The sequence below is a fragment of the Peromyscus maniculatus genome, chromosome 10 (genome assembly GCF_049852395.1).
Source record: "Peromyscus maniculatus bairdii isolate BWxNUB_F1_BW_parent chromosome 10, HU_Pman_BW_mat_3.1, whole genome shotgun sequence".
NCBI lineage: Eukaryota > Metazoa > Chordata > Mammalia > Rodentia > Cricetidae > Peromyscus > Peromyscus maniculatus.
This window is the reverse complement of record NC_134861.1, coordinates 71906951-71930571: the sequence shown is the minus strand read 5'-3', so window position 1 is coordinate 71930571 and position 23621 is coordinate 71906951. Positions and strand designations below refer to the sequence as shown.

General features: G+C 44.2%; 1 protein-coding gene across 4 annotated transcripts in view; it reads right to left on the bottom strand.

The window, feature by feature from the left end:
- Nucleotides 1-23621, bottom strand: part of Cep135 (centrosomal protein 135) — a 66583-nt gene that overhangs the window by 16977 nt on the left and 25985 nt on the right. For all 4 annotated transcript variants that reach the window (XM_042257539.2, XM_076546472.1, XM_042257538.2 and 1 more), the window contains exons 12-21: nt 20521-20673; nt 18916-19068; nt 14890-14967; nt 11094-11245; nt 5431-5546; nt 5193-5347; nt 4700-4755; nt 3843-4011; nt 2295-2405; nt 1528-1713 (exon numbers count right to left, since the gene is read on the bottom strand). In XM_042257539.2, the coding sequence (XP_042113473.2) occupies nt 1528-1713; nt 2295-2405; nt 3843-4011; nt 4700-4755; nt 5193-5347; nt 5431-5546; nt 11094-11245; nt 14890-14967; nt 18916-19068; nt 20521-20673 (1329 nt within the window). The remainder of the gene's footprint in view (nt 1-1527; nt 1714-2294; nt 2406-3842; nt 4012-4699; nt 4756-5192; nt 5348-5430; nt 5547-11093; nt 11246-14889; nt 14968-18915; nt 19069-20520; nt 20674-23621) is intronic.

The window sequence follows — 23621 nt, the reverse complement described above, 5'->3', positions numbered from 1 at the left end:
TGACTTAACTGTCATTACAGCGTAGGCTTATTTCTCTCTAAATGCTGGGCCAGCGACAGTGCTCTTCACTCCTGAGCCATCTCTCTAGCCCTCTGCTCGCTCTTTGTTTTATCACAGCAACCACGACAGTAGCTAGCACACCATGTTAACAGCAACATGCCTATCAATATCTCAAATATGGAAATAAACAACTTCACCGAAAGGTGAATGGCTAAAGCACATTCTAATGTACTCTCAGTCAGCCTCAGGAAAGGACAGGACATGACTCAGGACAGATAAATTCTGAGATTAAGTGAGCCTGGGGAAGACGGAGTATTAGCACCACAGGGTGGAGATTAGTACGGTGTTACAAATGTGTCATGTCACAGGATCACACACTTAAGAGGAGCGAAATGGCAAATCTCATGTCACCCCCTGTAGTGGGTACCTGTTCCACCTATGACCTTGAAGTACCAGCCTCTAGGGAGTGGCCTCGTGGTTAGCTTAAGCTGAGGGGCTTGTATGGCGTGGCCCTTCTCTCCCTAGTGGGCTTGGATGGAGCGGACTGACGCAGGCGGCAGGAGCAGCATGGAACAGGACCTCAGCCCTCCAGGACCCTGTGACAATTTGCCTATTCTGTTTAGTGAGTTGTTTTCTCCAATTTATGTTCTAACAAACTCCATATACCCCATAAGCAGACTCCTTTGGATTTCTTGCTATAACCCACTGTGGGAGTTTGAATGTAACTGTTCCCCATAAGCTCATAGGGAGTGGCACTATTATGAGGTGTGGCCTTGTTGAAGGAAGTGTGTCACTGTGGGAGTGGGCTTCGAGGTCTCCAATCTCAAGCTATGCCCGGTGACAAAGTTCACTTCTGTAGATGAATTGCTAAACAGTCTTATTAAATAAAAAAAACACAGAGCCATATACAGGGGTAAAAACCTGAGAGATCAGAGGAATAGGAAAAGCCACAAGCTAACCTCACCTCACAGACACACAAAACTTAGATTAATAAAAATGGGTTAATTTAAAATATAAGAGCTAGCTAGCAAGAGGCCTGTCATAGACCATATAATTTGTAAAAAATATTAAGCCTCTGAGTGATTATTTTATAAATGGCTGCAGAACCTCGGGGCCGGGTGGGACCGGGGAAATTTCCAACTACACACTTGCTGTTGCCTATGGATCAGGATGTAGAACTCTCAGCAGCTTCTCCAGAACCACGTCCGCCTGCACAAAAAGTTGCCCTGTCCTACCATGATGCTGATGGACTAAACCTCTGAAACTGTAAGCTGCCCCAATGAAATGTTTTCTTTCTAAGAGTTGCCATGGTCAGGGCGTCTCTTCACAACAGTAGAAACCCTGACTAGGACACCCACCTCTTCACTACAGTGACAAAGGTAACGGGCACCCAAGCAAGTTATGAGTGCGGTGGCAAGGCCTTAGCTGAGCTGGAGGTCCGCAGCGGCCACAGCCTCACCGCAAGCGGTGCCTCCAAGTGCGTCACTTCCTGAGTGGTTTCCGCACTAGGCAGCGACAGAGCATTACCTCCTGGATCTCCTTCTCTAGGAGATCCACTCGATCCCGCAGGTGTCTTCTCTCCGTGTCGATGGACAGCAGCTCCAGGCGGACTGAGCTATTCTCGCCCTCGGCTTGCTGGGCTTTGATCTCCCAGTCCTCAGCACGGTTGTGAAGCATCTGGAATCTATCTAGTAGGTCTTTGTTTTCATTTTCCTGGTTTAAGAACAATTACATTATTTCTAAGTCAGTGCTGTCAATGGAACATCTCTATCATAAACACAGACACCCAGACAGACACACAGACATACACAGACACACATACATAGACGCAGACACACAGACAGACATACACAGACACACACAGACACACATACACAGACACACACAGACAGACACAGACACACAGACACACACACATACACAGACACACACACAGACACACACACACAGACCTACACCCAGACATACATACACACACACATAGACACACATACACACACAGACATACACACACAGGCACACAGACAGACATACACACACAGACACACAGGCACACACACACACACACACACACACACACACAGAACGGCTTGGATTTAGGAAACATCAGCATGTGTACAGGCACTATATAAGGTCCACGGGGAATATCAAGTTAGTAGGAAAGACTTCTACTCTCAAACATCTAATGTCTAATATCGAACCTCAAGTGTCCAATATCTAACACTGGAGAAGAATTAAGGACAAAAGGGCTCTCAGAAAGCTCGTCTTAAGTGCAAGCTGAACAGTGTCTTCACCTTCGCGGCCATTAGGCTCTCCCACCGTGACACCTCAGTGATGTACTTGTGGACGCGGCTCTTCATCTCCTCTTTCTCTTGCACTGCTGCTTCCAGTTCCATTGAGATTTCCTGTAAGTCAGCAAGGCAGAAAGGAGCAATGTCAAGTTCTGGTCACGTCCAGCAGAGTCTTTGGGATCAGAGAAGAAACAAAGGGAAAACCTCTACTGTGTGATTTTCACGTATTCCCCTGACTGATCTTGTGTGAGTGTGTGTATGTGTGTGTGTGTGTGTGTGTGTGTCTGTGTGTGTGTGTGTGGTATATGCATATGTGTGTCTCTGTGTGTGTGTGTGTGTGTGGTGTATACATGTGTGTGTGTGTGATATATGGGTGTGTGTATGTCTGTGTGTGTGTGTGTGTGTGTGTGTGTGTGTGTGTGTGTGTGTGATGTATGGGTGTGTGTATGTCTGTGTGTGTGTGTGTGTGTATGGTGTATGCATGTGTGTGTGTATGTGTGTGGTGCATGGGGCACAAGCTCATGGACAGGGAGAGCGTAGAGGAGGATGTCAGGTGTCAGGTGTCCTTCTCTATCACTCTCTCCCTGTTCTCTGAGACAGGCCTTCACTGAAGCGAAGATCCCATTTCAGCGAGGCCAGCTGGCCAATAAGCTTCTGCGATCTGCAGTCTATGCCCTCCAACTCTGCCAGGCATTTTTATGTGTGCGGGGGATTTGAACTCGGAACCTCTTACTTCATCTCCCAGCAAGCACTCTTAGCTACCGAGTCATCTCCCTATCTGTGATCTGGACTTTTAGCAAACTTTTCTACAAAACTCCCGTGACAGTCTTGACCGTGTATTCCATTTTACATCAGGGCCGGTTATGGCCAGTAGTTGACATTAAAGTGTTGACATGTCTACTGTATGATTGATATTCAATAATACTAAGAGTCATTTTCTAAACATATGACATCATTGGTCTTTAGAGCATAGTCCTATAATAAACCAGTACAAACAAAACCACTACCTTACAGTACCTGCCATCTAAAATACTCTTTTATTACTTACAGCTATGTCTAGGACAAGGGAAGTGAGTGCAGATTACTAAGACCTGCCATGGGTGCTTTGTGATCAGAGAAAAGCTGCCCTAAGAGTGACGCTGCTGTCCTCACCAATGCTGTGACAACGACTTCTATCACAGAGAAAGCCACGCTCCTTAGCAACAAAAAACAAATGATATCAGGCCTGTCATTACTACACTTGGGAGGCCAAAGAAGAGGATCAAGATCAGCCTTGGCTACGCAGGGAGTTCTAGGCCAGCCTGGGCTATATATATAAATAAAATAAGTATGAGGAAAGTTCCACTCAAATGGAGACTACAGCTGAGCTGATTCGATGCCCGTGACACTCCATTCTAAAAACTGTCCTTGTTAACACTCAGCCAGCCACCATCCCCTCAAGGACTTACACTGCTTCCATTCAATACCACAGCATTTTAGAAGGAAATATTTAGAAGTTGAATACTTAGCAAAGGAGGAAGTTCTGTGCAAAATCTCTGCCTGGCTTCATACCTGGTTTTCCCTTGCCATTGTGGCTAGGTCATCTTGTAACCTTCTGTTTTCCTTAAAAGAGATCTCTCTCGACTTTCCAACATCATCAAGCTCTTTGTGAGCTGCATCCAGCTGCCGTCGGAGGCTGCTTATCTCTCGGTCTCGGTTAGCCAAGGTGTCCTTTAGCTGGCTGTGAAAGAGTGTTGTGGCAATAATAAAGCATTATGGAAAACTCTAGCTTACTTAAAATAAGACTCTGGCAGTCTCAGTACGTGTGTGAACACAAGAGAGTACAGCAGCTGCCTGTGGAGACTTATTAAAATGCTCAGGTACTTTAGATCCTATCATTCCTATATGCTGTTATATGCAAATAAAGCCACAAAATAAATAGTATTAGTCCACAAGTTAAGCAAACACAACATCTTCAACTGTTAGGAACAAAATAGAATATAAAACTGCATTTAATATTTGGTGCTTACATTTCCATTATTATATAAAACATAAAGGCATGTAAAATAAATATAATTAGTGACTTTTGTTTTTAGATGGCTTAAATTCTTTCTGGAGATCAGACAGAAAATGTAAAATTTTTAGCGTGCTTAGGACAGGTTTAATTAAGAACAAATGCATCCCTGATGAGACGATCGGGACTCGCACAGATGACTATGTAACACACGGAGCACGCAGATAAAAGCACAGGAACAGGATACCACAGGGGCAGAGAGCAGGGCAGAGCACGCCACTGAGAAGGCAAGGCTGCCCCTGGCAAAACCGGGAACGTCACCGGAGCCTTTTCTTCTCGCCAGACTGCTAACTAGGCAAGACCTCATTCACTGAAAATTTCTCAACCACAGACTTCCCTTTCACTGATTACTTACCTCAAAGATGTTTCATACTCTGTGATTGTGACCTTCACCTGGGCAATAGTTTTCTCCTGAAGAAATTACAGAAACATAAAAGATTCGAAGTCATTCATACAGAATCCTCCTTAGCCAAATTTGCATAATCTGCTACATTTAGATAGTAAGTAGTTAAATATACACTTCAATTACATAAATCATACATAAAAGCAAGCTCTAAGTAAACATAGTTCTATATCCATCTGTATGTCACATCTTGGCATGTTTCTACCCACCTAAGAACTGAAGTGGTTTCTTTAAAGTGTGCTGTAATGAGATAAAAAATCACACTCTAGAAATAGATCAAATCCCACCTGAAAGGTTCCAACTGCTAGGCTAGAAGGAAATTGAGATCTGTCGAAGACAGCCGTGGGTCTCAGGCATTAGCCATGGGCTGTAAGAACTGCATACTTCAAGTAGAGAATGACATGTCTCCTGCTGAGACTCGGGAGGACAGGTGACAGACACCTACTTTACTGGTGAGGCTGTCTTGCAGGCTGGCGATCTTCTCTGTCTTCTCATCCACAGTCTCCTGGAGGAAGTCCTTCTCTTTGTCAATCACATCAATGGTCTTCTTCATGGCTTGAGTTTCCTCGCTCTGGGACGCCATCTTACAGCTTAGTTGCTCTACAGAGAGAGAGAGAGAGAGAGCAATGCTTGTTAGGCAGAGGCTACTGAGGCTGGAAAAAGTAAAACTTCAAAAGGCTCACCTAGTTTTTCCTCCAGAATTTTAATTTCTTCTTGGGCTGATTCAAGTTCACCTCTTTTTAGGGCAAGCCGGTGCTGATAGTCATCTAGTGACCGCTGCAGCTGATCGTTGACCATCCTAAATCAGTGGACAAAAACAAATAGCATTCTTTATCTCTCACAGAAACAGCTTTGTTAAAATATTTTGATTTATCTAACTTTCTTTTATTTCTTATTATAAAGCTCTCCAGTGTAATCAATGGTATTTTATTATACAATATTATTCTTGCTGTCCACCATTTTTCTCCAATATGGCTCCATCTTTCAAAAAATAATATGGTATAAAATGAAATTAATTGTATATTCTCTTCTAGAAGTTTCTCGGTAGTAAGGGTCTCCTCAGTTTCCTAACATCAACCCCCTTTTCCTCAAACTCTATTCCTGATAGTGGAGGTGAAAAGAAAGCCCTGTCTTTTTAACCTGGCTGGGCGCTCCAGACTCTTCCTAAGCCTTTGCCATTCTGACCATGTGAGCTCACCATTTGGCTTCTTTGACTCTGAGTGGCAGTGGCTGTAGGGCACAATAAGCTGAGAAGGCAGGCGGGCATTTCTTACAGTGCAATGGGTTAAGACTAAAGGCTGGTTTCAGGGAACTAGGGAAAGGATTTATGGAAGCGGGGGCAGTCCCTGGTAAAGAGTGTCTCCAGTCTGTTACTAGTTGGAAGTGACTCTTCTTCTTCAGAAGGAGCATCCTGTGACAGCACGCCTTGGCTCTCACAGTCACAGGTTTCCAAGTGCTTCTAGCTCTGAGTGGGAAGCATTTACCCAGCCTGGCTGGAAAGACCGTTGGTTGGGAATAGCTTCCTTTGGGTTTCCACTGAGGACAAGACACTGAAGAAGATACTAATGGCCGCTTGACTTAGAGATGCCTAGTGAGGAAGAGGCTGGTTCCCAAAGTAATGAGTAAAATGGGACATTTCTACAGAAATATAGACGTTGTACAGCAATATGGGGTATTCCGACAGAAAACATTCACACTGAGCATTCTCACAGCAAGTGAGACTGAATGGTGATGACTGACAGGCAGGAAGGGCCATCAGACTGGACTGACTTCTGGAGAACTGCACAGCTGAGCCAAACCAGGGAAGAAAGACACCAGGTCCAGGCAGTTTTACTTGAGAAAAGTATCTGCAGTCCACGTGGCTACTCCCAAAACCTAGGGCCATCGTGTGCAGGGACAGCATAAAGGGGAGGGACTGTGTACATGTGAGTTCACTGGTCTGGAGGAGTTCCACTGGGACTATTATCTAAAGCTTACACACAAAAAAAGTCCTTGTCCAGGGTCACAAACTTCCAGGGCAAAGGCAAAGGTGCAATGTAGACTGCCTCATATCGTTTTCTGCTCAGATGCGGAGACCGATGCCTCCAAGCGGACAGGAAAATGGAGTGGCCACAGAGGCCTTGCTGAAGAGCCAACGGTTGGAAGCACTTCAGACTCTAGGCAGATAGCGTCTCCTGCAGACGTAACTTCTGAATGGGGGCTTTGCTCGTGGGAGAGGAGCTGGCAGGGGCAGCGGGGTAACATGGGGACTGACAGAAAGGAAGCCCTTAGTGAGTCCTAGCAATGCTTTGGCTCTCGTGCCCCAGTCCAGAGAAGAGAAGGACAACACAGTCTCACTGAAGTGCCACTGCCCAGTCTTCCTGACAGAAACTGAGAGGGGCGGGTGCTCACGAGGGAGAGCTGAGTCACCGCCATTTTACTCACTGTAAACTCGAAGAGAAACTTTGCAAACCAAGTTGTCGGTAAAAATGAACCAGTTTCTTAGCTTTAAAAGTTACATACACAGAGGAAAGAAATGATCTCCCAGCAGAAAAAAAGCGGTAAAATTGAACTTAATTCTGGCTCTCCATCGAACAGACCTTTGTGTGCGTGGCTCCAGCCATCTCTCAGCCTCAAATTCCATGGTTATAATGATTATGCATTCTCAGTTTACGGGACAAAACTAATTATTTCCTTTCATGACAGAGTACATCTAAAGCATCTTTAAGACATTTCTTAAATGTTCCTTCCTCCAACATAAATGTTTCAAATTCTATAATGAAGCTCCATCTAAGCGAGGTAGGTTTGGAAATTGAATGGCCTATTACAGGAAAGCGATGGTGAGCTTTCTTGGAGGCTCTCCTATGAGACCTAGGTTCTAGCCCATTACGAAGGCTGTGGATAGCATCATGTGGTACACCAGAAGAGGAGGAGAGATGGAACAATTTTATTATTAGCTCCACAAGCTCAGCCACTGTCCTTCAGTAGCAACATTCTTGTTCTCATTGTTAAGAAAATATGGCAGGCATGCCCCAGAGAAAGTTTTAGACATCCCGCACAACCTATGAATCTTCTTTTCCTTATCTAAAATGATTCCTAATTCCTTCACACATATTTCTCAAGGGAAACTAGCTGTATGTATCTGAATATATCTAATATTTCTGAGTATATCTAATATTTTTAACATATCTGCATATTTCTGAATAGATCTAAACAAATTCCAGTAAAACAAATGATACCTATTGGCATAATCACAGATCCACCTAGAGTTCATGGGTCATTTCCAGGAAACTCTTATAGCATGTTTTTAAATAAATAAATAAATAAATAAGTGACACTCCTGGCTTTAACTGATGTACAGAAGGAAGACTAAGGTAGCAGAGGGCTGAGCTGAATGCTCATGGTTCCAGGACTCCAGATGTCGAGTGGGCAGAGCACTTGAGCACAGGACTCCAGATGTTGAGTGGGAGGAGCACTTGAGCACAGGACTCCAGATGTTGAGGGGCGGAGCACTGACTTGAGGTCAAGTCTGGGCAATAGTGACAACCCACAGAATAGTGTCTTGAGAACACTATGACAACTTTCATGTGTCACTGTTTGCCAGCAGTTACAAAGATCAAGGCTGTGTGCTATGGAGTGACTGAGAAAAGTGAGTTGTATAATTGGTCTGGAAAACAGTCTGTCCCCGAGCAAGGCTTGACAAACCATGGCCTAGTGCTTATTTCTTTCCTGCTGCAAAGAGTTTTTATAATTAAGTGAAAAGAATCTCCACAGGAAAACATTTTGTGACATGAGAATTAAATGAACTAAAAGTATCTGTATTATTGGAAGAGAACCATAATCATCAACTTACACATGGTCTACAGTGACTTGCATTTCAGAAGCCGGTTTTCAAAGGTGAGGAGGAACTGCCTGGCCACAGTCTAAACTACTGAGCACTGACAGGAGGCTTGCTGACCCGGGCTCTGGCTGGCATGAGGAGGCATCAACTGCCATCATCCCAGCACACAGACATTTCCTTTTCATATCGTGGCGGTTAGGGTGAGCCTGTACACTGCTAGACCTCATTAAATACTGCAGCACAAGAGAGGCAGGAGTCATTCACATTTTCAAAACTGCTGTTTTAACACTGTCTTCTGATGCTCCACCAAGAAACCAGACCAAATAGCCTCTCTGTCTACAATCAGAGCTGTGCCTGATGCAGGAGGCCTGTTTGGAAGAATGGAAATTTGGTGAAAAAAATCCTAACACACAGGAAGGGAAAGAGAAGATGGTCCATGAGGTAGAAGAGCATGAACCTCGTCCACCTGAGAATCAGCTTCCTGTATGGGACATCATGTGATCGGAGTTCGGAGAATCTACGAACTCCATTGGAAACGGCACAAGGTCTGCTCCGTGTTCTACCTCTGTAAGGGTTTGCTGTGGTTTGTGTCGGGTTTAGAGCTGAATTTGGATCTGACAGCTCGAACTCAAGTCTTATCAGTGTTTACCAAGGGAATGTGAAGACACAGTTCTTAGAGATAGTGTCTGTCTGTCTCTGTCTCACATACACACACAGACGGGGCGGGGGGGGGGGGGGAAGAGGGGGGAGAGAGAGAGAGAAGGGGAGGGAGAGGAGATTTGGTTGGTGTAAAGCAGGGTTCTAAGATCATGCAATATGCCAGGTTATACAGGCAGAGGACAATTCTCATAACCCTCTCTTCCCGCCGGTGACTGAATGTCACGTAGGTGAAGGCAGAGCAGGCTGAACTCATAAGAGAAAAGAGTATTTTCATAGTATCGGAACAAAAACTGCAAAGGAGCTAACCACCGGACTAAGGCATCCAAAAGAGGCCAACCACAGCGGCTGTTTCTAAGGTCATCTGTGAGGAAAAGAAAGAGGTGGTTAGGATCTGAAGGTAAAGAAAAATGCCAGCTCCAGGGAGCCGGACACAAAAGCAAACAGGGCGGATGAGCAGTCCTGCAGGCACCACACCTGTCTGTCCTCTGGAGCTGAAGACCTGGCGGGCGGTAAGGCATCAAGGGAGAAAAGCTCAATGAGGCATCGGCAAGCCTGTTCCTGGTCAATGATAACCTTGGCCTTCCTTCTGCTAAGGACTCTTCCCAGGGCAGTGCTGCTGCTCTTCTACATCCTGCTGTGACTCCTGGTTTGGGATGTGGGTCTGTCTGACTCTCCTCACCTCTTTTCGTCTTTCTGAATTTAGGTGAAATTCCTGAACTTGTTCTTTATTTCCCAACTCAGTTTTCTGCAGTAGCCCATCCAGTTACTGCTCAGGAACCTTCCAATGGTAACCTTAATCAGTCTTTTTTAAAATGACCATCACTGCCCTCCTTTCTGATCGCAGTTACTGCTTCATTACTGAGTTTCATAGATAAAAATTTTGTTGACATTTGAAAATTTCTTCCTAATTTTTATGGTAAATATAATTAAGAAAAAGAGATTGCCCAACTCTTCAAAGCAGAGCCTTTCTGCTGATCTTCACTTACTTTTTGTTCTATTTATTTATTTACTTGTTTATTTGTTTGTTTGTTTGCTTCTGACAGCTTTAAAATGTGGGGGAGGGGGTTGATGGTGGCTAACACTGTTAGCTTTTATTTCTTTAAGTTTTATGTACTTGAAACTAACAAACGGCTAACCAGGGACCTAGTATCCCAATGTATTCATTATGGATTACTGTACTACTATTTTATTCCCATATATGTCACCTTTGGATTTCATGAAAGAAACATTTCTTTTTTTTTTTTTTTTTTTTTTTTTTTTTTTTTTTTGATATATATTTTTTATTTTACAATACCATTCAGGAAAGAAACATTTCTTAAATTTGCCTTTTGCCCTTAAAGTCCATCGCTACTGTCTCAGTCCTCACTGGTGACCTCATCGCCCGTCTCTACGACTCCAAATCCATGCTCTATGTGCTATCAGAGTTAGTTTCCCTACCTCTTGGCTAATTTTTCATTTTCTAAATCAGAAAGGGTTAAAAAAGGACAGAAAACATTCAGAATTTCTATTATTTTAAAAGAGGAGAGAAAAGGGAGTCAATGACTCATAAGGCAGAAGTTCCAGGAGCTCCAGGAGTCCTTCCTACAGAGCACAGCGTCTTGAATATTTACTAAAGAACTTCTGATGACCACATCAACTTGTGAAAGCTCCAAGGCTACGGATACCCAGATCTCTCCAGACTCCCTCAGTAAGTCAGAGCACATGCAGACCTCCCCACATCCTGCCTAAAAGCTCCAGGAAGACTGTCCCATGAGGCCAACTCGGGAAACCACTGTGCCAAGACACAGAGCACAACAGCATGGTTATGAATCTCGCATAACCAGAAGAAGCGTGTCCCGGGGTGAAGGAAATCTTTAGCAGACTTACCTGAGAGAGTTCATCTCTGTTTTCTGATGAGAGGAGTCCCCAGTCACGTGGCTAAGCTTTTGAGCTTGGAGCTTTGACTTGTTATCTAGGGACTCGACTGTTTCTTCCAACAGTAATATTTTAGATTGCAATTCATATTTTTCATTTTCAAGCTATAATTTAAATTGAAAACATTAGTAAGCATATATATGGCAATGTCTTATTTTTCATAGGTACTCTTTACTAATATTTCTAGAAAACAATTATGGAAATATATTCAATTATTAAAACCCTGAACGTCAACTATACTCTTATGAACGAGACGCCAGGATGGGAGCATCCACCTGCCTTCCCTCACTATCACCATGACAACGCAAGAAAACACGTAAACACAATGACAGAAAAGAAACAGGAAGGGAGGGAGACTAGGCAGGATGAAAAATAAGAGGTGCTTCCTAAAACACAAACAAAACCCACAAAAAACCCTCCATGGTAATCTCCAGCTTTTGGAACCAATAGAACCTCTCACCACCACCACCCCCCCCCCCAAAAAAAAACCCTCAAAACCTGCAATAAGTAAACAGGAATTATACAAAAATGAGAGCTGAAAAGAATGTAACCACAAGATGGTCAAGATTTTTGTAGGAAACACAGTGAAAGCTTTCCTTGAGTGCATAAAATAAGACCTGACTTAAGGAGATGGCCAGGCTTCGCTTCTCTGGTAGGAACATAATGCTATAAATGTGCTAAAATTTCACCAAATTATAAATTCAATGAAATGCCAATAAAAGCAATTCCTAACGGATGGTATCTTACACTTTATGCTTAAATTATTTTAGAAGAAACAAAACAAAACAAATTGGGAGTGAAAGAATGCAAATAAATTTACCATAAGAGATACTAAAATAAACAATAAAGCTATTGTAATTAAAACTGGACTTCATGTAGAAATGGACAAGCAAATACACCTAGTTTTCCCATGTAAGAATATGTACAATATGAAGAAATCATAAAACAAAAATAATATCCCTTACGTGGCTTAAAAAATATTACCTGACCCTCCGTGGGCAGGCCTTAGTCGTACCCTTTCTCTGCCACACGAACCCCCAACCCTGAATCTTGTTTCTTTTCTGTTTTGTTTTGTTTTTTTCAGATGGAATCTTGCTATGTTCCACAGGCTATCCTTGAACTGCTCTGCTCAAGTGACCCCCTGCCTCAGCCTCCCACATGGCAGAGTCTGCAGGAATGCACACCGCACCAACCATCTTGCCTTTCTTCAATGCATCACAGTGACACTCCTTCCTAAGCCACGGACTGCTCCGTTTCACTTGTTTCTGAACTTTACACGAATAGACTCACACTGCATGCTTTTTCAGCAACTTACTGCATAGGTACAACATGCATTTGTACTAGTCATACATGTGGATGTTAGTAACTTTCCTATTTCCGCTCGACAGCACTCAGTATGATTTATAATCACATATTTGTTCACATAAATACTCCAGGCTTTGTGGGACCTATGGTCCGTCACCACCACTCCAGGGAAGCACGAGAGCAGATACAGAAACACAACACGTGAGCCGGTCAGTCTGCACTAAAACCCACTCTACAGAGCAGTTAGAGCGTCTCGTCTAGGAACCACAGTTTGCAGACCTTTCCTATACAGTAACTGTCTAGAAGTGAGCTGCTGACTTGGCAGCATGCAGCTGCTATAATGGTGACTGCTGTGGTTTGAACATGTTTACTACAGACTCAGGGGTGAAGGCTTGGTCCCCAGCCGGTGGCACTGTTCGGGGAGGGGGTGGGAACTTCAGGAAGTAGGACCTTGTAGAAGCAAGGAGGTTGCTAGGGATGACCTGGGATGATGCCTCATGTTCCCCGCCTCCCGGCTTCATGGCTCTCTGGCTGTCGTCTGAGCAGTGCTAATCTCCCAGACCCTCTACACCATCAAGTTCTGCTCTGGCTTCAGAGCCACGCAATGGAAGCAGCCATGGACTGAACCCAAATAAACCTTTCCGTGAGTTGCCTTGCTCACAGACATGAAAGGCTGACACACAGAAAAGTGGAGTGGGCTGCTGTGACTCCCTAACCGTGTGGTTCAGAAGCCTTCGGGACTAGCTGATAGAAGTCTGGGGAAGTGAGCTACGAAAACCCACGACTGTTGTAATGCAGAGCCGGTCAGGCAGTTCTGATGGGGGAAGAGCAGAATGCTGCAGGACCGCGGACGGCTAAATGCCAGGTTCATGGGTTTCAGGTGGACAAGGACTCTGGGGAAAAGGACTAGAAGCCATGTGTGTTACGCTGTGGCAAAGAATGTAAGTTCTGTACGTGCCCTGAGACTTGCGATAATGCCCCAAATATCGAGGAGGAAACTGGAGGCTGCCAAGCATGCATGCTGTGGCTTGGTTATTTCCGGCAGTCTTCAGCCAGGTTTGCAGTGAAAGCTGGGAGCAAACACCAGAGTGGAGAGCTTGAAAACCTCTAAGTTCAGGCCAGAAAGGAAAGGAAAGGAAAGCGAGGAAAAAGGAACGGACAGCCACTGAAGAAACTAGCCACACCAACAAGAAGTCAGACTTTGTAACAGGATAAGAAGCCCTCAGAGCTTGGCTGGCTCGCGCTCACCTCTGGCTGAAGGGCAGAAAAGGACGAACAAGTGTAAACCCCTGTGAAAGACTGGGCTTTGGGGGCTGCTTCCCTGTTCGCACGGTGGGAAGTGTTTCTCAGTGGCTGCTGCAGCCAAGGTCCAAGTCAGCCTGGCTCGTGCTCAAAGCGGCAGCAGGCATTGTGTGAACCTCATGCTTCGGCACTGAGGAGCTAGCTGTAAACAATCTTAAAATTTCTTATTTTAAGCCAATTTCTTATTCTTGGTATCTTAATATATGTAGCCGTCTATTCAGGAAAGAACTGCTAAATAATCACTCTTGACTCACTGATCTGGGTTTCTGTATATGTTGGATTCCTTTATATGGATTTTTACATTTGGTTTCATCAGATAAGAACTAAGAATTAGTCCCTATCTTAATTATAACGGCCCTAAACACCCAGTACCAGTGTTCCTTAAACTTCTATGTGACTTTTGGCTCTTGGGTTCTATATAAATCCTGGAATTTCAGAGTAGCCAACTGTAGAAAATGTGTACTATCTAGTTAGTCTAGAGTGGTTGCTTCTGTACTGAACATATACAATAGTTTTCCTATCATTATTTCCTAAACAGCACAGTATAACAACTGTTTATACCTCTACACTGTGTAAGGCATTATATAATTAAAGTACTAAAAGAAATCTAAGTGTGCTTTAAAGAATATGGGAGGATGTATAGGTTATATGCAATATCATGCCACTTTGTACAACTAACTTGAGAATCTTCGGACTTGGGTATCTGGGGAAGTCCAGGAAGCAATCTCCTGAAGAGACTGGGGGCTAATTATAAAGAAAATTAACAATGAGCTTCATTTTGCAGTCTGTCTGTATTCTGTAATTACTTTTATAAGACCAAACCACAATAATCATGGCTAGCTACTACCAATGCCCATAATATTCCAGGACTCTTGAGTGTGGCATGTGTGTTATTCACCCATCACATTTTCACAGAAATCCTGAGAAACGGAAGTGCCAGTCCTAAGTCATAAATGAAAAACACTGGAAGACAGAAGAGCCGAGAAACTGGTCTAGACAGGAAGCTAGATTTGAACCAAGTAACAAGTCTCAGAGCACACACTCCTCCTCGCTGCATATTAGTTTTCAAAAACATACACTAAAAGCATCACTGGCAGTCGGTCATCTAATAAAATATGCCCCAAATCCTTTGATAAATTACCTGGTGATTCATGTATGTCAAATCTTCAATAGTTTTCTCTAATTCTGATTTTCCAAAAACATTCATTTCTTGGATACTCTGAAAGAGAATTTTATAGAAAATGTTCATTTGTACCAAATAATCACAAAAGTAAGTAATGCAAGTTTGCAGAGCTTTGTCTCCCATTTCAAAGACTCTATGAGTATTCTAGAAAGGTCAGACATTTTATAAAAGCATTCTTTCACTTAGAAAAAGTCACATTTCCAACCTTCATGTGCCGCACAGAAAAGAAAATGGAGTGGACTGGTTTAAAGAGACTTAGGTGGATGGACCCTTGTTAACACCGGGGTCACACAGAGAACAGCACACTAAGTCCCAAGTGCGGGAGTGTGCCCTCACAAGAGGAGATGTAAGGCCCCCACCGCCCGTTTACTTTTTACAGTGCTGCTGACTGAACCAAGAGCCTCACGCCAGGTTAGAGCTCTGCGGCCGAGCCAGAACTCAGACGGAAGAAAAACAGACACAAAGAAGAAAACACACGAGCAGGAAGACAAAGGCAACAGCATGGAGAAGACCAGGACTAAGAACTGCCGGTCAGGATGGGAGGAAGGCGCGCTTTCAGCTCCCAATGCTGCCGAGTCAAGGACACACAAGGCAATGGTGACTGTTTGTCCAGGGGAGATGTATGCTCATGCTCACGCTATCCATTAGAAAACTATAGTCGATATGACTGCACATCCAGTTCAAGGGATCAATTAACCAGTGCTGCTATATGCTCTCTACCGAGGACCAAGCAAGGTGCAGCCAGGAGTAAAGTCTCTGACATCATAGATTTGATACAGCCTCAGAAAAAAGACAGACCTAAAACAAGAAACTAAAATAAAGCCATGAAGGCAGGAGGCCAAGAGTTCAAGGTGATCCTCAGTTCTAGAGCAAGTTCAAGTCAGCCTGAGCTACTTGAGACCTTGTCTCAAAATAAATAGATCGTGCTAGAAAGTGCTATGCAGGCTGCTGAAGGGAGAATGACATCCAGAGTTGCAGCCAGTCCTGGACCTTGCATGCTGCAACACTCACTTGCCAGGTAAGATATGATGGCTGTCACAGGGTAACTCCTTATCATCAGAGTCAAGGCCTGCTCCACAGAGCGGAATTGCATGTCTGATGCTGGAAGCCTGATCAAAGGCCCAAGGCTATTGAGGTCAGAGTCTGTAGGATAGAACCTGCTGTTGCTCTAATGTTCTAAATGCCCATGCTGTCAAAGTGCCTCCAAATATTTATGCTCACACCTACACACCTGGGCAGCTCTCTCGACCTTGGTCAGAGAGGTTCCTTTTTGCAGTGACCTCAGTCAATGGAGAGCTGCAGAACTGCCTAAGTGCTGAGAAAAAGAGCCTTACACTGTACATTTATACAGTTCCCCTCCCCCACCTAGGATAAGAGGACATTATAGAGTGGGGGTAGAAAAAATGTGTGAGCTGGGAGATGTGGGAGGGTGCCCCGAAACCCCGTCTTCTGGACATGGCATGCCATCACACTCAGGAACTCACAGCTGCTGGGGTTAGTGCACAAGGCCTACACACACTCAAGCCAGCCCGCACTGCAGCACTGACGGAGTGGATGGTCTCAGGGTCGCACCCCTCACTGAGGACCTACTGGCAGCTGACAGTCTGAGGAGGGAGACCATCGTTTTGTAAAGATGTGATCACTGTAGGACCCCAGGCCCCAGCGGACGGCCCCAAACCATGAACATATGAGCAGCAGTAACTGGAGTTAGTGGGTTATTAAAAAAAAGAGAGGAAGAAATTGAAACATGAGGGGAGTTGGGAGAGGTTAAGAAGAACATGTTTGATCATATTTCATTGTATACATGCATGAATTCTCAAGCATAAAGGAAAATAAATATAAATAACTAATTTTTTTCTAGGCAAGGGGCTTTATTTTCATATGTCAAAAGGAATCTAGAGCCTGGATGTTTACCCTGGAAATAAAGGTAAGAAAAGATAGAGAAGGACATTAGAAGAGGTGGCAGACTCTTTCAGTCGTCTGTGCAGAAGACCCGTGGCAAGAAAAGGTCCCTTAAGCCAGGAGCCTTGAAAAAAGGGAGTAGGAAATAGCAAAAATGAGTGTCGGGGAAAGATGTCTAATGATCTTGTAACAGGTAATGAACTTTACTAAAGAAACACGAGCGGATTTGCATCTATGAAAGACGAGTCTAAAATCAATGTTATACATGTATCAGAGAACAAAGGCCCCGCTATAGTAATGCATGTGAGAATAACCACAACAGGGTGGGGGCAGAAGACAAAGGAGCAAACACCGGAAAGGAAAGGAACAAGGACTCAAGGAGACTGTAAACACAGATGGGTGAGGCTAGGCAAGTTATTTAAATTCACGGCTCTCATCTGTCAACAGGAACGATCAGAAAAGGCTTTTGTGAAGATCTACTGTGATGGCTGTTTAGAAAGCAAGGAACAGACCCTCCTGGGAAAGGCTTAGTTGTTCCGGAGACAGCACTCATGGCCTTGGCTGACAGCTGTCTGTGGAGCTCTCAGGGAGAGCTTAGTCATAATGGCTGCTGGAAAGCAGAATGGCCAGGAGAGCGACAGGAAACACTCCAGAAGGCCGGAGGAGTCAGATGAGCAGTGCTATTTGTGAAGGAAGGGTCTCTTGCAAATTCACAAAAGCCCACCTCCTACAACCCAGAAGGGTTCTGCTCATCTGAATGCAGCCTTTCTGAGTTGTTAGTACTAATACGGTTTTCAAGAAGTCTATTTTAAGTGTCTGGTCATTACAACAGATATGGAAAGGGTGAGTGAGTTGCTGTGCTAAAGGATGCCATATTCACAGAAGCTTTCTCACTGGTAATTTTAACTGATTTTTTTTTTTAATTTCTAGAAGGCAGCATTCCAAAAGACTCCAATTAAAAACATTCTCACACTGCCTTTGGGTATAAAACTTTAACTAAAATTTGTAGTATAAAGACTATGCTTAAAGTGTTTAATTTTTTTTTTGTTCCTAATTTTAGTGGCCACTTTCAAAGCATTTATTTCATAATATTAACTGGAAGTGACCACAGCTTCCACAACAAGAACACTCAGAACTTACCGTGTGGATGTACTATAAGACAATGCTTTGTATGTATTAACACAATTATTTGGGAGCAATTATAAGAGTTATAATCTACCAAAGCGAACTGAAAACATCACACAAATACTCATATGAGCATTACTCATGGATAAACCTTAAGGATGTCCTGCTGAGACACACCAAAAATTAAAACACACAGGTGGATTGGGGATGTAGCTCAGTGTTTGTCTTGTATATGCTAGACCCTGGGTTCAGTGCCCAACATCACAAAACGAAAGAAAATCCCATATTTAATGATTCAGTTCATATGAAATGTCCAGAGAAAGCACAGAGGCAGAAAGTGAATCAGTAGTGCCTACAGCTGAGGAGGCCTGGGACAAAGTGAAGCTATTATCATGGACACAAGGTTCCTTACTGTGGTAATGAGTTTCTCTAAGATGAATTATGGTGAAAGTTATAAAAGACAGGGAGAAAAAGAAGAGCAGAAACCACCGAACTGTTCCTTTCATTAAATGGGTAAACTGTCTGCTAGGTGAAAAATAACCATTGTCGTTAAGTAAAGAAGAAAAGGACACCACTCTGGACCTACAACAATCCCGAGTTCAGGGTGCGGCATGCTGCTTCTGCAAGGACTGAGAGCACATGTCTTGGGCTTTGGGGTCAAATGTGTCTGCTGTGACTTCCCAACTCTGCCACCATGGTACGAGAGAAGCTATGGACAAGACTTTATGATGATGGAATACTCTTAGCTATGGGCCACACACACACAGTGGTTCAGACTGGGCTGGCATGCTGCTGTGTTAGCTCCGCCTCCATGTTTAGTCTAAACAGTAACTTCACAGGACAGTGCAGTCATAAAGGGAGGCAGCGGGGGAGGGGCATACGAACGCACGCCTTTTTCACTTCTTTCCAAATCCTTAATAAATTACCTTTCAAAAAGATGTAAACTGAATTACTTACTTCCAATTTTTCTCTCAGAGCTTCGTTTTCTGCTGTAATTCTTCTTAAGTCAAATAGTACACGCTCTTTCTCCTTTTCCATACAGCTAACAAGATTGCTGGAGACTGTCATGTTAGTGGACTCCTGTTTTAGTGCAGATAACTCTTCCTTCGCCTTAAAGCATTAAAAGACATAAAAGTACTTTGGATATATTCCATTACTTTAAAAGGGGGTGGGGCAGGGATATATTAAATACATGCCACTTTCCCTTTCTTCCCAAATCCCAATAAAAAAGAGGGAAAGGATTAAAATTAAATACTAAAGTCCCAAAGGTAAGAAGATTGAGAGAAGCTGCAGCCACAAAACACTGGAAACTAGAAGCAGACGGACAGAGAATTAACTAGGTAGACTAGAAAGCTAAAAGCTAAGTCTACTGTGGGGGAGACTCCAGAAGTGGATCCATTTAATGAATGCACTGCCAAGTCCTAGAAGAGCTCACAAAAGTGAAGGTGCCTTGTGACTTACGTCTCCCCCTCCTGTCCAAACGATAAGGGACATCACGAGAGACAGGGGTGGAACAAAGCGGCTGCAGGCCCCAGGACTTGCTCCGTCAACTCGCCATCTGCCAGCTCAGCTCCGCAGCAGGGCCAGGCTGTGGCAATGCTGGCCTCCCCAGAGCAGATTTTCCCCAGGAGCTAACCTCAGAGTGTGTGTGCACCACCGGCTCTCACTGACTGGCCAGCCTGTGTAGTGGGTAGCCATTCCAGCTTTGGTCTGGAAGTTCCAACCCCCATTGAGGCTTCAGTAACTGTCACGCCCACAAGGCGGGGCCAAGGGAGGACCCTGAGATCCGGATGCGCCGGCTCTCTTGGTTCCTGGACCCTGGATGCTGGAGGTAGATGGAGCAGAGTTCTCCAGAGAACACGGCCAGACTGCGCCACACCTTTCCCAGACCCTGCAACCTACCTATCCCTTCATTTGTAAGTTACGCCACTAAATAAACCTCCCGTTTAACTACGTGGAGTGGCCTTAATAATTTCACCAATAACTGGCACCCAACGTGGGGCAAATTCCAAAGACCTGGGTGGCTCCCTGGGCCTGGGCTAACAGGCTCTAGAGACTCACCTGTCTTGACCCAAGTGCTAAGGCTACAATGAGAGCCACCATGCCAGGCTGTCAGGTGTGCGGCTCTGACCTCAGGTCCTCACGCTTGTGCAGCAGGCACTCTGACAGCGGAGCCATCTCTTCAGACAGAGAGGCTAACTTAAGAGCCCATGTTTCAAACAGTGGCTGCATCTCCAGTCTGTCCCTGGGATTCAGATAGGTGGTAGCACATCTAAAGCTGCCACAGAGCCATCTAAGATCTGTTCAGTTACTTTCAGAACCAAGAGACAATCTCTAACTGACCTCATACGCTGATAAGAAAAGAGGGAGTACAAACAGGAAAAAGAGAGAAGTACCTGTTTTGAGAAGAAGATGACAGAAAACTACTACCACGTATCATCTTAATTGGGAAAGAAAATCATGGAGTCCCACGTGTTAGGAAAATATGCGGGACACAGAGTGGTTCTGTTTTAGCTAACTGATTCGAAACAACCTGCTGGATTAATTGGACCAATTTCTTACCTCGTTATACAAGACACTTAGTTTATCCCTTTCTGCTGTGAGCAGTTTCACGTTGCACTGTATATCCTCCATGTATTTTTCAAATCTTTCTAGCATGCGCTGAAGCTCATCTCTTTCTCTCGTGACCAGATGAATATCTGAATTGTGATCACCCTGAAACAATTAAAAAGATGCACATTACCATTTGTTATCATTACAACCGTGTGGTTGTCACAGAGACGCTGGCAATGAGGCTGGCTGAAGCAGGCTCCCAGCCAGCAGAACAGAGGTTCTTCCTAAAGGAATGAATACATTCCATGAGAGCAGCCAAAGGCATGTGCAGGAATGGTGCACATTCCCTGGCTCTGGGTTCTCAGGAAGGTCCGAGGCTGCCAACGCCACCACCTGTGCAGGTCTCATTAGATGCTTCCACGGCTGCACTCCTCAGCTGTTCCCATGACACACTGGTGGCACCTAATCTCTAGACAAGAAGGTCAGCAGCACTTAGAAGCCTGTACACATGAAGTCAAGGGTCCATGCTGGAATCTTCGGGAGAGTATAGGACATTTGGTCAAGTCTTCCATGTCAGTCTGATGCATGGTAAGTTTTCAGAGTCATTATTGTATAACTCTCTGCCAAGGAGAGTCCAGGAAGGCATGTGTGTACCTGTTTTCTATGACTGACCATTAAGGCTGGCGTCTCAGGTATAACAGCCCCAGCTGACTCAGCTTCATACCTACATGGGGTCTGTCTGTGCAATGGTACAAGTTTAAATATTTCTACCAGACAGCACATATTAGGATGTTCACCAACTAGGCAAAATTTCTTCCAACATTCCCCTGATTTCCAACATTTCTAAGAATGTATCTACTATCATTGTATAATTCAAAAGATCCAGTCATCACTGCCATGAAAATGAGGATTGTAAATTTACATCATGTTAATGTCAATGACCTAAATACAGAAACTCTGATAAACCGCTACACTAGTGTGGCAGTTTAAATGAGAATGACCCCTGTAGGCTCTTATGTTTGAATATTTAGTCCTAAGTTGCTGGAACTGTTTGGTAAGGATTGGGAGGTGTGGCCTTGTTAGAGGAGGTGTCACTGGCAGGCTTTGAACTTTCAAAAGACTCCCTTTCCCAGTGTGCTCTCTGCTTCCTGCTTGTGGATCCAACTGTGAGCTCTCAGCTGTTCCTGCCACTCCTTTGCTCTGCTTCCATGAACGCGCTCCTGTGGTGGTATTGTGTTCCCCAAAATATTGTGTACCTTAATAAACTTACCTGGGGTCAGAGAACAGACAAGCCACTAGTTAGGCAGTGATAGCACACGCCTTTAATCCTAGCATTCCAGAGACAAAAATCCCTCTGGATCTCTGTGAGTTCAAGGCCACATTGGAAACAGCCAAGCATGGTGACACACGCCTTTAATCCCAGGAAGCCAGCCTTTAATCCCAGGGAGTGGTGGTAGAAAGCAAAAAGATATATAAGGCGTGAGGACCAGAAACTAGAAGATTTTGGCTGGTTAAGCATTTGGCTCGTTAAGCTTTCAGGCTTTGGAGCAACACAGTTCAGCTGAGATTCATTCTGGATGAGGACTCAGAGGCTTCCAGTCTGAGGAAACAGGACCAGCTGAGGAATTGGCAAGGTGAGATAGCTGTGGCTTGTTCTGTCTCTCTGATCTACCAGCATGGACCCCAATAACTGGCCTCGGGTTTGATTTTATTAATAAGAACCTTTAAGATTCCTGCTAAACGCTCCCTCTGAAATCATAAGCAAATTAAACGCTTTCTTTTATATGTTGCCTTGGCCATGGTGTTTTGTCACAGCAGAAGTAATATACAGCTGGAAAGAGCCTTGGCTTATATTATTTGATATCCACTGAGCATATACAACACCAGTGAAGACTCAGTGAATGGTAGAAATGTGTGAGGTGGCTCCACAAAGGGATCAGCTACCCTTTTTGTAGCTCACAGGCACATGTGAGCATGATGGACATGACTGGATAGCACGGACACACTGAAGGGCAGGCTGTTTACACGACAAGAGCAGAGAGCCCGTGACCTAACATTTTACAGAACGCAGTCTGCACAGACCCCAGAGAAGGAGTGCAATGAATAAAGATCCACGACTGTTCTCATTACTGTCTACACCTCAGCTTAAATGTCACTCTCTACAAGGAATCCCTCCAGATTCTCCACATAATTCAGATGTAGGAAAAACTCGAGTGTTCGGAATTGCTCCTGTACAATCTTCATTAGCACTTAATATAAATGAGAACTTAAAAGTTATTTAGCAGTCAGGGATGTAGCTCAATGGTAGCTACACCCCTCAAATTTATATGATGTTTTTAATGAACTTATTACACTGAATTTCTGTGAGACACAGGAAGCTCCTGTTCCTGTCATTTTCTGTTCAGTACTTGGTACGGGATCTGAACATTTCCTGACTTGTTTGCTCTGAGGGGAATACTACACTTTTCCATAAATGCATCTTGTATGTAATATTTACAGTACTATCATGCAATGTATGCTAATTAATGCCCTTTCTCCACTCTGTTATTCTCAATACATTAACAAGCAGTATGCACAGTACTGAAGGTACAATATCAGGAACTACTTTTCTTCTTCTTTTGGGAGGCTGGGATAATGAAGACCACTGATATTAAAAGTGATTTATTGTAATTCCAGGAAACTGTAAGTAACAACTTACCATAAAGCAGGAAGCTGGCAGCCACAGCTGGTACCAAATCCAGATCGAGAGAGGCCTTTGCTGTCTGCTAACAAAGTGCTTCTGCACATGCCTACAACACCGACTTCTCACTGGGAAATGCACTCCCCAGGTCTCCATGCTCACAACTATCTCACACACACTCCTTTCCCTCATGGGCTTACGCACAGTCACCCAGCATGCCTGCAGCTTTTTACTGGCACTGTGAAACAGGCCCTGAAAGTGATGATGCTCCTAACTCGACTAATGAACTGGGAATGACATAAAGGCATGTTGTGGGCCGTGAGGACAGAGCTGCTCTGTTAGCAGAAGGAAAGTGCAGCTGTCACAGAACAGAAAGCCTGGAAAGAGCGGAAATGTACAGCACTGTGAGCTCTGAGTTCTAGTTTCTGAA